General features: G+C 48.1%; 1 protein-coding gene across 9 annotated transcripts in view; it reads left to right on the forward strand.

Annotated features, from left to right (window-relative positions):
* Positions 1-14040, forward strand: part of ZC3H18 (zinc finger CCCH-type containing 18) — a 50493-nt gene that overhangs the window by 35407 nt on the left and 1046 nt on the right. For 6 of the 9 annotated variants that reach the window (XM_049806442.1, XM_049806443.1, XM_049806439.1 and 3 more), the window contains 8 exons: positions 635-760; positions 2335-2436; positions 4189-4332; positions 6081-6233; positions 8324-8484; positions 9092-9288; positions 10466-10562; positions 12641-12737. In XM_049806442.1, coding sequence (XP_049662399.1) covers positions 635-760; positions 2335-2436; positions 4189-4332; positions 6081-6233; positions 8324-8484; positions 9092-9288; positions 10466-10562; positions 12641-12737 — 1077 coding nt within the window. Of the gene's footprint in view, positions 1-634; positions 761-2334; positions 2437-4188; positions 4333-6080; positions 6234-8323; positions 8485-9091; positions 9289-10465; positions 10563-12640; positions 12738-14040 lie in introns of those variants that run through there. The other 3 variants (XM_049806440.1, XM_049806438.1, XM_049806445.1) reach the window with 2 other exon arrangements.

A 14040-nucleotide genomic window follows, 5' to 3' on the forward strand; every position in this document is an offset into this window, starting at 1 on the left:
CTACTGGGGAAAAACTGCAGTTGTGGAGGTTTGACAGAGCCTTAGAGGGCTGCAGTGGAGCTTGAAAACCAATGGGTGCGAGATAAAGACTTTTCAGAACGAAGCACGCTGAATCTAGGAGAGTTGAGGCATGAGCTGGATCTGTTTTCTTTGAATGTTTGAACTTGAAGCTCCTGAAAAGAGGGGGAGAAAGTATCAGAGAGGAATGAGGAACACACTGAATTGAAGATATGGATCTAAAAACCAAAGCCCTCCTGAAGTAGATAGCGTTTCTTGCTGGGATCACTGCACCTGAGATTTTTCTGTTTTCTCATACCTGTGTGACCCAACCTGTCAGGGGGTTGTCTGGTGAAAAGGCATAAAATTGTGTGGAAGGAGTTCTCAAAAAGGGATGGAAAGTCACTAGCTAAAGGAGGGAGGCCTATTCAAGGGCACAAAGTGGGTAGCAACAATGGGATCCTCTCTAAAAGAAAAGGGGGGACCGAGGAGAGGCTGTACTACTGCCAGACCGCTGAGGAGAAGGCAGGTAATTTTTGGAGCAGTGTTTGAGAACTTGGGAAGAGTGTACTGGAAACAAGACCTTGGTCTCAGAGGACTTCTCGGGAGGCACTGAATTTTAATGTTTTTCTTTCAGGTCCTCTTCTCGTTCATCCACCTATTCTGGTTCAGGTTCCTCGCGATCTCGTTCCAGATCATCTTCTTACAGCTCTTACTCTAGTCGCTCTTCAAGACACAGCTCTTTCTCAGGCAGCAGGTCCAGGTAATGGCTCCTTGGATTTGAAAATAATGGTGTACTGTTTTCCAAACATTTGCTAACAGCTACTTTTGCTGCTACTTAAAAGCAAATAGCCAACTCTTGAAATAAAACATTCAAACCACTTTCCTGAGTGAGGGAAGTACGATAGACTGCAAGGCAGCCTGCTGGTTTGGTTGCTGAATGAAGTAGGTATGTCAGCCACCCCCTCCTCTCCCCAGTACCCCCACCCATGAGTACTCTGCTGTTGTGGTTGGGCTGTTTCCCATGCCTGTGGTAGCTGAGCAGTTGTAGGAGCCTAGCTGAGATTAACGTTGCTGTCATTTGCATTTTATGATTGGAAGAAGTTACTGGCATCTCTCTTCTGTTGCACTGGAATTTCTATTTAAAGAGGCACATCACGTTTCTTTAATAAAACAATCCATGCAGTTGTGTCTTGTGATAGTCCTGACACTTCAAAGTAGCAGTTCAGTGTCCCATGCTGATTAAACAGAGGCATGTTTATTACTCTGCCACTTCCTGGCCCCTGCAGACAGTTTCCCAAGTCTGGAATATGCATAGTAGGAAAACTGGCTCCCTAGTTAGGCACTTCTTCAGAGCTGAAATCAAACAGATACCCAGTGTGGATCACGCAGTTGATGGGAGTGCACGGTATCATTTCAGAGATGGTTTCTCCTAGAAAAGACTCAGGTGGGAGTTGATCTTGATGCAAGCACATACGTGTTTCTGGGGAGCAGGCTAACCTTCCCCCATCCACCCCATTTCAGGCTCTGTTCCTGGCAGGACAATGTCAGGCACAGGTGACGTACTTCAATTAGCGTGCCTCTCTCTGAAGATAGGAGGGTGAGGAGCACCCAAGTGCCTAACTGTTCTTTGGAAAGCCGGTCACCGAGGTGTCTGCCTTTCTGAAGTACAAGGCTGCAACAAGGGTACTTCCAGTCTTGGCAGCAGGGTGAATCACCTGAACGCCAACATCTGGTGTGCTGTGTAAGTGGCTTGCCTCTTTGGTCAGTCCCGATCTTAGGAAACAGCTCTTGCCCTTTGATCTGTTGGCTTTGATATTCTCCGCTTGATTTTTCTCCTTGTGTTCCAGAAATTACAGATATCCAGTTAGATGTGTTTTTTGTGTCTTTCTCCCAAGGGGTATTTTTTTGCTGCTCTTTAAAGGATAAACTGCACTAGGAATTACTGGAATATAAAGCAGGTTGAAACAAATCATGCTGAACTTGCAAGTCAAAATCCCACTTACTTTCCTATAGGCATATTTTCTGTAAGGAGAGAATACAGAGAATATGGAGAAAGCCTCAGGTGTTGGTGTGGAATATGTGAGAGTGCCTCCCTTGCAGCTAACCCTGTTTTTTTCCTTTTGTTTTCTACTTTTACCACTGGTCTGGTGATAGAACTTAGTTTTGTTGAACAGAGTCCAAATATAAAACTAGGGTAAGCTCAGACCCATGGGGACTAGTTCCTGGGATGCAGTCGTTAGCCGAAGGAGGGAGTGATAGCTAAATGCACCAAAAGCCAGGAAAGCCTTCTGCAGTCTCAGAGACTGAGCTGAATGATATGTCCTTCATTCCTAGATCACGGTCCTTCTCATCTTCACCCTCTCCTTCTCCAACACCGTCTCCACATAAGCCGCTTGCGAAAGCTAAAGGGGAGTTATTACCACCTGCTGGTAAAGGGTAAGGCTTCATCTCTGTTTTGATAATGCAGTGCAGAAGAGGCTCCAAACAGTAGCCTAATCCCTGAGTCAGACCCTTGTGACCTGATTGACAGTTTAAGGAAGAAATGGAAGATGCAAAATATGACCCACATAGAATAATGTTTAGCTTTGCATATTTAATTACATGATGTCACTTTCACTTATTAAAACCAACAGGTATCCTTAAGTATTTTATAGAGTCATAGAATCATTTAGGTTGGAAAAGATCCTTAAGATCAAGTCCAACCATTAATCTAACACTAACAAATCCACCACTAAACCATGTCCCTAAGCGTCACGTCGAGGCCTCTGTCATGTATACATGAGTGTTTAAACACACTCATGATTTACACTTTAAAAGTTCTGTGTGTGCAGATATGTTTAGACAGGAGCTCTAAGAAAGTTTCATTCATTCCTCTACTGTAGCTTGAGTTAATGCATAGCCTTAGAATAAAGAAATGTTCAGCCTTATCTACTTTTAACATTGGAGAGAAATTAAAACAGTATTATAGCTATGAAACTGGTTTTGGCAGATTATGCCAGCGCTCCTGCTCTTTTAAATACTTGAAGTTGCTATTTCATAAACTCCTGTAAATACATAGTAAATTATGGATACATTGGAGGGGGGCATACCACCATAGTGATGTCACCTTGTTTAAGGTGACCTGCAAATAAATTACACAATGGGAATCTCCCTGAAATCTCCAGAATATGGGACAATCCCCTTTGCCACACTTCTTGTGCCTTATTGACCTGCTTTTTTTTTTTTCTTCTCAGCTCAGAGGGTTCAACCCTTCAAGGACACGCTCTCCACCTACAGCGTTGTCTTTACACCCTTCTAGTGCATATTGCAGCGCTGGTTTGGTAACACATGACACCAGCCAGCAGCCTGTACTAGCATGGGGATTGTTTTTGCCACGTAACATTCCATGTATTTAATCCTGTGTTCTGCAGGGGATGAATGCAGATATTCTTAAGCACAAGAGAAGGAATTAACAGTCTCTATTTTTGTATGCAGACAGCTGCCTCCTCCCCAGTTAATAGTAGGTGTGACATCAGTGCTGGGGATGTTGAGTAGTAACCAGCTATTAGAGCAGAGGTTGGACTGCTCTGAGCCCAGAAGTGAGCAGCGCTGAAGAGCCAAAAGCGATTCCCATCTCGCATAGTGGGTGCTAGATAAAGTCACAAAAACGCTGCATAGCGGTCCTCTGCAATGGTGTTACCTGTTAAATGTTCTGCAGGGTAACGCGAGCCAAGGGACAGGTCCAAGCAACATTTGCACATGTGGGTTGTTTTGCACCCTGCTGAGACGTGTGAGGGAAAAGAGCATTTTTGGATAAACTGTGTGCATTTGATTCTGAAGCCTGACTGGCAGATTTTAAGTAGATGTATGAATTTTGGATAAAAATGCACAGAATCAAATGGATAAGAAACAGCGATTCCACACAATCTACTTTATTAGCTAATTTGCAAGTTGAATGTCTCCAGAATTGGCTGTTGTATAGTAACTTGCCTCTGAAAAGGTGACTTGATTTAGAAAATGGGAAACATCCCTTTAGGGGAATCTGTATTCTTTGAGAGTGTTTTGATGAAATAGCCACGTGTCTGTAGCTACAGTAATTATATCTATATAATATTTAGTCAACAACAAACATGAATGCATTTCATCGCTTTTGAGAATGTCTGTATCTACTGAGTTTGACTAACCACATGATAATTTTAAATTTTATAGTGAAAAATCTGTGAAGAAACTAGCTGCCCTTCCAGTCCCTCAGCCACTCACTAAAATTACAACAGCTGCACCGGAGCCAGCCAAACCAGGGGATAATCGAGAGGCAAGAAGGAAGGAACGTCAGACAAGGACTCCACCCAGGAGGTAAGAAAGGTGTAGGGTGGAGTGAGGCTTGATCTCCTGGAAGATAGAGCAAATCCTGGGTTTCTCTTGGGAGTACCAACTACAAGGGCTCTTTGGTATTAAAGGAGAAATCTGTTTCCTGGGGCAGGAAGGGAACAGGAAGAGGGGGAAGGAGTCAGGGGTGAATGCTAGTGACTTGCCACAGCAAGTGGTTCCTGTCTTTGAAGGCTGGTTGGAGGATGAAGTAGGTGGAATACATGAAATGTGCCAAAAGGCAGGGTCTGCAGTACAAAAAAAGGCATGTTTGAGAGCTGCTGGTTGTGGAGGCTTCACAGCAAGGAAGCAAAGGTGTGTTTGGTCCCGAGAGCAGATCTGATGTGTTGGAGAGTCATTTGTGGTGATGGGTTTGGGCCCTCTTTACTCTAAACATGTGCCAGTATGCAGGGAGTATTTCTTCTGTGTGGTCCCAGGAGCTGGTTTGTCAGCATCCAGCAGTACCCCTGGAGGAGGGGAGGAAAAACTCCCCAGTACACATCTTGCTGGCTCCGCTGCTCCGCTTTCTCTTCCTGGCTTCATCCTGTGTGACTAGTCTGAATGTTTCAAGTGTTTTCTGTCTATCCTCTAATTGTTTCTGTTGTCTTTTTCTCTTCCTTTGCATTTGAAATGAGAGAGGCTTCTGATGGTTTTCAAACAAGGAGCATTTGTCTGTGTTTAAATATGTTTATCAGGCTTAATCCATTGTACTGTATTTAAAAATGTTACAGGATAAATGCAGGGAGTGTTGCCTGTTCTTGGAGGGACACGAAGTCAGCTAAGCACAGCTCAAATTCATCATGCGTCCTTTTTACATTAGAAGTTTTGAAATAGTATGACACCTGCGTGCCTAGTCTATGGAAGCAATAGCTTGGTGTGTTAGAAATGTATTTAATATAAATGTCTATCTTATGAGCACTGAGAATGTTCTATCCCTGCAGTAAGTCATATACAGTTTTCTTGGATCACTGGATCATGCTTTCATTAGTGTGTTTTGAAGATGGCTGTAAGTCTGTTTTCCGTTCAGGTTTTCAGAAGCATCCTGAGTCAGTTCTTAATTTTGCATGGGATTACATCGCATGTTTCTTCCCAGTAGCTGAAGAAAATGCCTGGGCTGAGCAGTTATGTCTCCACAAGTGAAAACTGATCACGGCAGTTTCTTTTCCCTAGAAAACCCATCAGTTCTAGTTTCCATTTCGCTTACTTTAACGAGTTAATAATAGTCTTGGATGTCTTTAGTCACCTTCCCTTATTCTTTATTCCAGCCTTGGGTTTTTTTCATGCTTACACCCACAGAAACCCCACTGCCCTGCACTCTCCCTGCTGTGCAAATGACAAAACAGCTCTATTTATTTTAGTACTGGTGTGTTAGTCACAAAAAATGTGTATGGTTATTGGTATAGCCTGAAATACAAGGTAGTCCCACTGTGTTACACAGTTAGCAATTTTTGTTTGTAGGAAGCATTTGCTCCTGGTATCAGTACAGGATTAAGGTACTCTAGCTCATTCTTTTGTTTGGCTCTCATTAACATTATTCAGTCTTGCATAAAACATCCACTGTCCAGAAAACAGAAGCTTCCTCAGGACTGGGAACACAAGGTTGAGAAGAACATCTGAAACAATTATGTTTGCAAAGCACCAGTCTCGTATACAATACAGGACAACAGCATCATGCTCAAACTGTCCCTAAAAAAGCAGAGCACAGCAAAGTGAGGATGTCGTTTGCTGTTTTGCAGGCGGACTATCAGCGGCAGCATCAGTGGCAGTGCCAGCAGCTACAGTGGTTCCAGTTCCCGATCTAGGTCCTTGTCTCGGTCTCTCTCCAGATCTCATTCCAGATCATCATCTGCCTCAGTCTCCCACTCCCCGTCTGGGTCCAGGAAATCCAGGTACAGCCTCGACCCTTCATAACATTTGTTGAAGTAGGAGGAGATTATAACCTTTCTTAACTGTTGTGGTTTCTTGCAGGTAAAACTCTCTAGCTTCAAGTATCAGAAGCTGTAGGTGACTAGGATGTGAAACAAGATTGATTCTTTGTGTGGTGTTAAGAATCCCGAGTCCTGAATCCTGACAGTAGTACAGTGTTGGTAGTGCCCTTGTGGCTTATTCAAGGAAGTAATCTGTCATGTGTACTGAACTGCCCATTTTTACCTAAATTATGACCAAAACATCTCCTTATGGCCAAGCTGATCGCACATCCAGATTTATTTACAAGTTAACAGTTTCAAGCTACGGAGCTTTGCTCTTCTAAACCTCTACTACCTCTAGTTACTGAATGTCCTGAGGGAAGATGCTTGGCCTGTCAGAAGAGGTAGGTCAGAAAATACCTACAAGGCCCAGCTAATGATATTTTTACTTTGCTGGCAAAGTTGCATGGCCAGTTCCCTTTGTGTTTAGCTCCAAGTTAATAGTTATTTGGCTGTTAGTCTGTGGGATTTGTAAACAGCTGACTCCCTCCAGTAGAGTCATGAAATAAACCTCTTTCCAAGTCCTTCGTTTGAGTTTTTTGCATCTGTTCACACATAGGAATCCCTGAAACCTCACAGGCAGCCTTGAAACACGACACTTCCCTGTGGTACAGATTTAAAAGCAGACAAGTAGTGTAAAACTAGTGGATTAAGTAGAACTTAGCTCTGACCAGCAGTAATTCCCACATCTGAACTCTGTGAAACTCCAAGGTTCAACATCCGTGTTATTTTACGGAAATACAAACTTGTTTACTACATGCTTGTCGCCTTCATCAGATCAGGCAGGGGTGATGCAAGAGGCTCAGAGCACTTGGACACACTGGCTCTGCGCTGCCCTGCTGTACAGGGCTTGAGAGAAGATGGGAAAAACCTAATGCAGGTGTTGCTTTTGTGGCACTGGGGCTGTGCTTGCTGCTTTTACAGGTGTGTGGGAAAGGGGAAACATAGGAAATATGGTGTGTGCCCAAACCAGATTTGCTGTCACAACCTCATAGCCAGGAGTTTTCCTGGAGAAGTTGTTCCTGGCTCATCCAGTCGCCATTGCAACAGTCCATGCAACCTCTCAAAAGTCATCTCTGTCAGGATGCCAGCGGGTAGAGACTTTGCAGCTCGTTCCAGGGCTAGTCTGTGCTGAAGCTGCTGCAGGCCATGCAGTCGTACTCATGCCAGCTTCCAGCAAGTGGGCTTGGACCTTGCTGGCAGGTCAGTCATTGGAGCACAGAAGTCAGTGTGGCCTGCAGAACCTGCTGGAGAGGCTGCCTGAATATTCATGTAGTTAGCGTACACCTGGTCCCATGTGGCGATGGCTGCAATGCCAGCCGGCTGCCAGCTAGCTGGGATTTTTGCAGCTGCTTCGCTGCACCAGGGAGGTCTGGTGCATAGCCCTGTATTTTTGTCTGATACATTTTTAAGTAGAAAGTCTTCCTTAAATGAATATAATGATTGTCTGACATTTTTAGCATTGTGAATCTTTTAGGAGATAGCCATCTTAAGGCACTATTAGAAGATAGCCATCTTATAGGCATCTTCCCTGTCATTATCAGTCGTGACATTATGTGCATCCTCAAAACAGGCAGCTGGGCTCTCCTTTACCCTGGCGAGCTGGGCAGGAGCTGTGGGCTGTAGGACTCCAGGGTTTTTAAAGCCTCAGTGAATCAATGTGTGCCACGCAACAAAAACATTGCCAGGGAACCCTTGACCCGAGCCTTAATACTGACCTGTACGTGATAGTGCACACCCTGCTTTCACTTTTTGTTTACCTGGGGAAACAGTGAGCTTAATCTTGTTTATAAATGAACAGTACTTGCTAGACTTGCATCTAACATGTTTGGGATTTTTCATATTGTGTGTGCCCCAGGAGGCACAGCCTTTGTCTCTTCCTCGTTATTTGCCTGCCTTAGCAGCCTTCTGACATCCCAGCCATGCAGGGGAATTGAAACAAAGGTGTCTGTCTCATCGCTGCCTGGTTCTTGTTGCATTTGTGACTGTAACGGGCTGTTGGCTCTTTCCAGGTCCCTGAGCGTGAGCAGCGTTTCTTCTGTCTCTAGTGCCTCCTCTAGCAGCAGCTCTGTACGCAGCGCCGACTCCGAAGACATGTACGCAGATTTGGCCAGTCCTGTTTCCTCAGCCAGCTCCCGATCCCCAACCCCAGCGCAGCAGAAGAAAGGTAGAGGTACCTGGTTTGGCTTTTTTCTTCTCCAAGGGGTCCTGGGAAAAGAAGCGGGGAGCAGAGATCTGCATACAGCTTGCTTGGTGGTACTATGGGTTCCAGGAAAATTGTTGAGCAGAGGCTGACACTTGTGCCTGGCGTGACCTAGGGGAGCCCAGAGGCTTCACCTGAGGAGGGTGAGACCATGGAGAAGGGAGGCTGTGGAGCAAATATACATTTGCATCCTTCCTGTCCATGTGTCTCTGGCTGTAAAGATGCCTTTTCCTGCATGGGAGTTCTGCTTGATGCCCCCTCTCTTACCTTGTTCTCTTTCACCCTTGTGAGGTGATGCTAAATCTTCTGGACAACTCCAGTATCATATTGCTCTTCCTCTGTTCTTTTTAGACCATAGCAGAGTTGGCAGCAAGAGCCTTTTGTTTTTTGTCTTTTAAGTGTCCTCTCTGCGGAAATTCTGGTTTCCTGAATCTTTTAACCTTGGGGCCATGTGCTGTGCTAACTGGTGTGGGCTTTTTCAGTCCCTGGAGCAGTATCCTCTTGCCCTGCCCTCCAAAGGGAGGGCAGTTGAAAGGAATCAGTTGCAAGTCACTACGTTGCACTCTGGTTTCAACAGGAAAGTCAAAAAAAGAAGATAGCGCTAAAGAGGAGAAGCGGAAACGGGATGTGCCTGCTCAGCTCCTGAAATCAGCCAAGCCCACCCAGGGGAGCAAATCGCAGCAGCTCCTCCAGACCCAGCAGCCCTCAGCCCCCCAGTCTCAGCAAGGGGGCTTCAGCGCTCACAAAGAGATCAAACTGACGCTTTTGAATAAGGTAAGAGGTAGGGTGGGTGCAGTTCCTCCACGCTGGGGGTCCGAGGAGCGGATGAGATGGATACTGAGGCTCAGGGCTGGCGGAAAGGGAGCCCCAGGCTCCGTGCCGTCGGGATGAGCTCAGCCGGGTAGGTCCGCAGCTGGGGATTGAAGGGCGGCAGACAGAACCAGTCTGGCAGCACACACCCTGTGGTGGCTTGAGTTTGGGACTGTGTTGGCGGCTCCCCTGGGGCACATTCCTGCTGCAGCTTCAAGGGCTCTTCTCCGCTTTCTCGAAGGCTGCAGCCGGAGCACTGAGGCGAAGGTGTGCGCGGCGCAGTCCCGCATGCGCTGGAGCTTTGCCCACTGAAAGCATGCTCCCCGCACGCTTCTGAGCAAGCTCTCCTCCCACTGCCTGCTCTAGAGCGAACCGCTGATGAGTCACTAAGTGAGTCAGGAGGTAAAAGTGGCGATTGCCTCGCCTCTCTGGGGTGCCTGCCACCAGCCACGCTTTCCACGGGGAGCCTGGCTCTTTCCTCTTTACGACTGAGCCCGACGCCCCGCTTCGGTGCCTTTGGCTGAGATTGCAATCCAGATCATGTGGGAGAGTTCGGCCTTGCCGGGTTTTGTGCCGAAGCAGGGTGTTGGCCCCAGTCACGTGGGTAGGTTCCTGTTTTTGAAGCATTAATGTTTTTTTTCTGACAGTCCAAATTCCCCGTTGCACTCTGAGGCCGCAGTTTTCTCTACTTCCCTGTGCTATGACGTGAGGCAGCTTTATCGAGTCTGTGAAGCATGCTCCGTGGGGAGGAGTGTGCAATTACACATAACTACCAGCTGGCATGGTCAGATCCTGGAAGAAGGCATGGCTCCACATGCCTCCTTGACATTTGCTATCCTTGGTGCTGCTGAAAAAAAACTCCACAAAATGCTGCTATTTTTTTCCGTTTCTGACAATTATGAATATAGCGCAACATTAGCCCCAGTGTCAGAGGAGGTTGCTGTTTGCTTATGGTGGTAGGAGAATTACATGGTGCCAGTGATGATTGGGACTGGTATGCACAAAGAGTTTAATAGGAGATGTGTTTGCGTGAGCCAGCCAGCACATCATGGGCACCCGTCACAGGAAATATCTCTGCCTGCTTCCCTCCCCAGAGGGAAGTGGCTGCTCAGCTCTGTTGTCTGTTTTAATTCCATTTCAGGCAGCTGACAAAGGAAGCAGGAAGAGATACGAGCCAGCAGACAAAGACAGGCCGACCTCTCCTCCAGCCAAACGGGCGAACCTGTCACCTGACAGAGGTGAGATATCAGCCATCCCAGAGACTCCTGGCCTGGCTGGGTTCCTTCTCTGTCGCTTGAGGCGGTGCTCCAGTGACATGTCCTGTGAAAGTCTCTGCTGCAAGAGTCCACTCGCTAGAGAGGTTAATTGCAGGCATGTGTCCTTCCAAAACCTCAGAGTGTGCGATTGCCACCAGATAATGCAGGCGTTTTAGCCGTCCGGCTGCAAATACACGGTGGAGGTGAGACGCTCTGGTTTGTGAAGTAAGCAAGGTGAGGTCAGCCCTAGGCAGGCCAAACCCGGCCTTGCCTAGCTGTTTTGTGGCACACATTGCGAGTACCTTGGCTCCACTATGTCTGTGTAACTCCACTAAAAAAAAAAACCAACCAACCCTCACTTTGAAGACACAGCATGCTCATCTCTGCTGCAGGTACATATTCATCCCACAGCAGCCTCCTTTTCTCTAGTAACGTCATTGGATGTGGCTGTGGAAGTCATAGGGTTTTCCCTTACTGTATCGTGGGGTCTTCTCTGCCTTGTATTTCGCAATGCATCTTAGTCCTCACGATAGAAAGGCTTGTGGCGGTGCTTAGAAAGGGATCACAGGCTGCCAAGGCTCCAGGATAGATGCAATAATTGGCTAGATCACCCATCCTGCAAAATGAGATGATTTCCCCACTTGTGTGTGACACAATCTGATCTGCCCCATATGTTTAGAAAGACGCGGGCTTTCCAAGTGTTCTCCTGTGTCTGAATCCTCAGCAGCAGTACGAGCACCTCAGAAAACTGAGCTAGCATGCTACATCTAGAGGGACCTAAATGCCACGCTCCAGCCTCTGCTGTTGCTGCCGAAAAACAAAGGGGGGGAGTCATCAGTCAGAGGTGCCTGGTTTTGACGTACAAGCCAGCGTTGACACGTGATGTTGTTTTCCCTGTTGTCTCGGCTGTAGGTGTATCTTGTTGACTCTGGGTGCCAGCCAGAAAAAATTTCTGTGCTAATAGCCTGGTTGCATTTGACTCCTGCAAAGGCAGCGTGGAAGGGACTGGGTGAGGTTGAAGTTCACTAGGATCTAGTTCACAACTACTGCTGAGCTGCAGACAAATGAATGGGCCGACCTAGCAAACTGTGCTGATTTTATAGATACATAGATGTAGATGTAATTATATACTTGTTGTCTATACGTTATGAAGCATTTTTAAGCAGTAGCAAATGGGACACAAGCCCTGAAGGCAACTCAGCCTCACCTCCCAGTGGCAAGCATACCCTTGACTGAATTAGGACTGAGCAAGAGGCACCCTCCGGCATGCAGCCTGCATTCCAGTGTCCCAGCACAAAGCTGGTCGGTGTTTGTGCCCTGAGTCTCACTTCCCTGTACTGTAACCTTACTGTGATCAGATCCGCAGCTATAGTTGCCCCTCTGTGCGCTGGGATAGCAGCGGCTGGGAAACCCACTGCAGCAAAGCTGGATAATGCTGCTGCAGGACCCCAGAGGGCTTCCCACCACCTGCAAGTTGCCACAGCAGCTCTGTTTGGGCAGGGCACGAAACGAAAACATGGGGGTGATGCTGCCTGTGGATTGGCCCCAGCTGGCTCCAAAAGCAACAGAGCTGCACTTGCCCAGCACTCTTTAAGCCAATACACCCGGTTACCTGGCCAGCGCAGAGCCAGCTCAGATGCCGCTGTGCCCATTGCTCACAAACTGGATGATTTGCCGAGGGATAATGGAGCACTGACTCAGTCTGTGAGGGCCAGCCTTGCCCCGCAGGTTTGCAAGCAAAGCACAGCCTAAAAGCACAGTGGAGGAGCCTTGTTCCAGCAGCCAGAGGGTGAGGAGAGGGCCAGTGCGGCTCCCCGCAGGTGATGTTTTGTACAGCTGACCATGAGGCACAGCCTTGACTAGCTTTTCTGCTCCCCATGAAGACAGGGTGCACAACAGTAGGTTCCTTTTCTAGCTGCTTCTGGACTTGGCCTCTGGTTGGCATGATCCGGTCACTCTCAAGAGAGCATTCATATGCTGCTGAGATGGTACAGTAGGCAGGGTAGTGACCCGTACCTTGGCAATGAGCAAGAACGTCTCACCTTTTTGTCTCCTGATAGGCTCTCGTGACAGGAAGGCAACCGGGAGACTCTCTTCACCCAAGCAAGAGCGACAGAGAGGCCAGAACCCGAAACCTTCTCCTGCACAGACAGACAGGTCAGTGCCCGCTTGTTCTCCTGGGTCTCTTGTGGGCCAGGCTGGGGCTCTCACTTCTCCAGCAGTTCACTCCCTCCTCTCGGGGCAGCTCTGATGCTCTCTGGCTGTAGTTTCCGGTTGCCATGGAGGCACAGCAAGAGGAAGGACGCGGAGCTCCCTGGGCAGGAGCCGGAGGTGCTCAGGGGCTCACAAGCCACCAGCTAAGCTGTTCCAGCTCAGAAATGAGCAGGAGCCTGGGGGTTTTCTTGAGGTCAGTCCCAGCAAAAGGAGCCAACTGGGTTAGGTGCAAGCTCATTCATGCTAGTGCCTCTGCCTGTCGCTAGTGCTGTGTAGTGCTAATGAGAAAGAAAGTACAACCCCTTCACCCTCCTGCCGAGCTCCTCGTGGCAACTGGCTCGGATGCCCAATGCCCTTTCTTTCATACTCTGGTATACCTTCAGCAGCTCACTTTGCTGCTGTGAGATGGTAAAATGTGGCCCCTGAATGGTGACTAGCCCTGGCTTTGCACCTTTCCATCCCCTCTGGAGACAGGTGACCAGCTCACATCCAATTTCTTGGCAATCTGCACTCGCTCCTGTGCTGGAAATACCCCATTGCGGAACTGGACGTGTGGCTCCAGGGGCCTTGGGCTGTGCTCTGCTCGGAGCCCTTTAGCGAAAGGTTGTGGAGCACCTTCTGCGGCACACCTAAAGCTCCCTCGGTCCTCCTTGCCTGCAGCCAGCTGGCGTTGCTTTGTATTTCTCTAGTGTCATCTCTCCGAGGATCTCTGTGAGCAAACGGATGCAAACCTGTCCTGCACCCCTGCCTTCCTTGGCCAGCAGGACTCGTGTCATCCCCTCTCCCCAGCCTGGGGCATGAGCGAGCCTCAATTTCTGTGTGTCAAGAGTCTTCCCAAACCAAAACCTAGCCCCGGCTGCCACAGCCCTGTCCTTCTTCAGGCCCTGAGGTCCTGTTTTCTAGCAGTGAAGAGGAACTTCAGCCTTCTCGGACTGGTCATGTTGACCGCATCCTTGGTTCTTGACCCTCTTCTGCCTACTGCTGTTTGGGTTGGCAGTGTTGCATGGTGGGTTCAATGTGCCCTGTGCCCAGGCACAGGGGTGGTTAAGGACACACTGGGTTTCTCTAGGGCAGCTGAAGGGTAGTTCTGTGTCCTGTTTTGAACTCCTTGGGGTTACTTGTGTCATGCTTGCACAGGCCCGCTTCTCTTCAATGTAGTATGAAAGGGTGCAAGCGGCATTAACAGAGGGAATGGTGACTCCCACCGCTGACATCCGCCAGCAGGCTGGCAGCAGCAGTGGCAACA

The sequence above is a fragment of the Accipiter gentilis genome, chromosome 7 (assembly GCF_929443795.1).
Source record: "Accipiter gentilis chromosome 7, bAccGen1.1, whole genome shotgun sequence".
NCBI lineage: Eukaryota > Metazoa > Chordata > Aves > Accipitriformes > Accipitridae > Astur > Astur gentilis.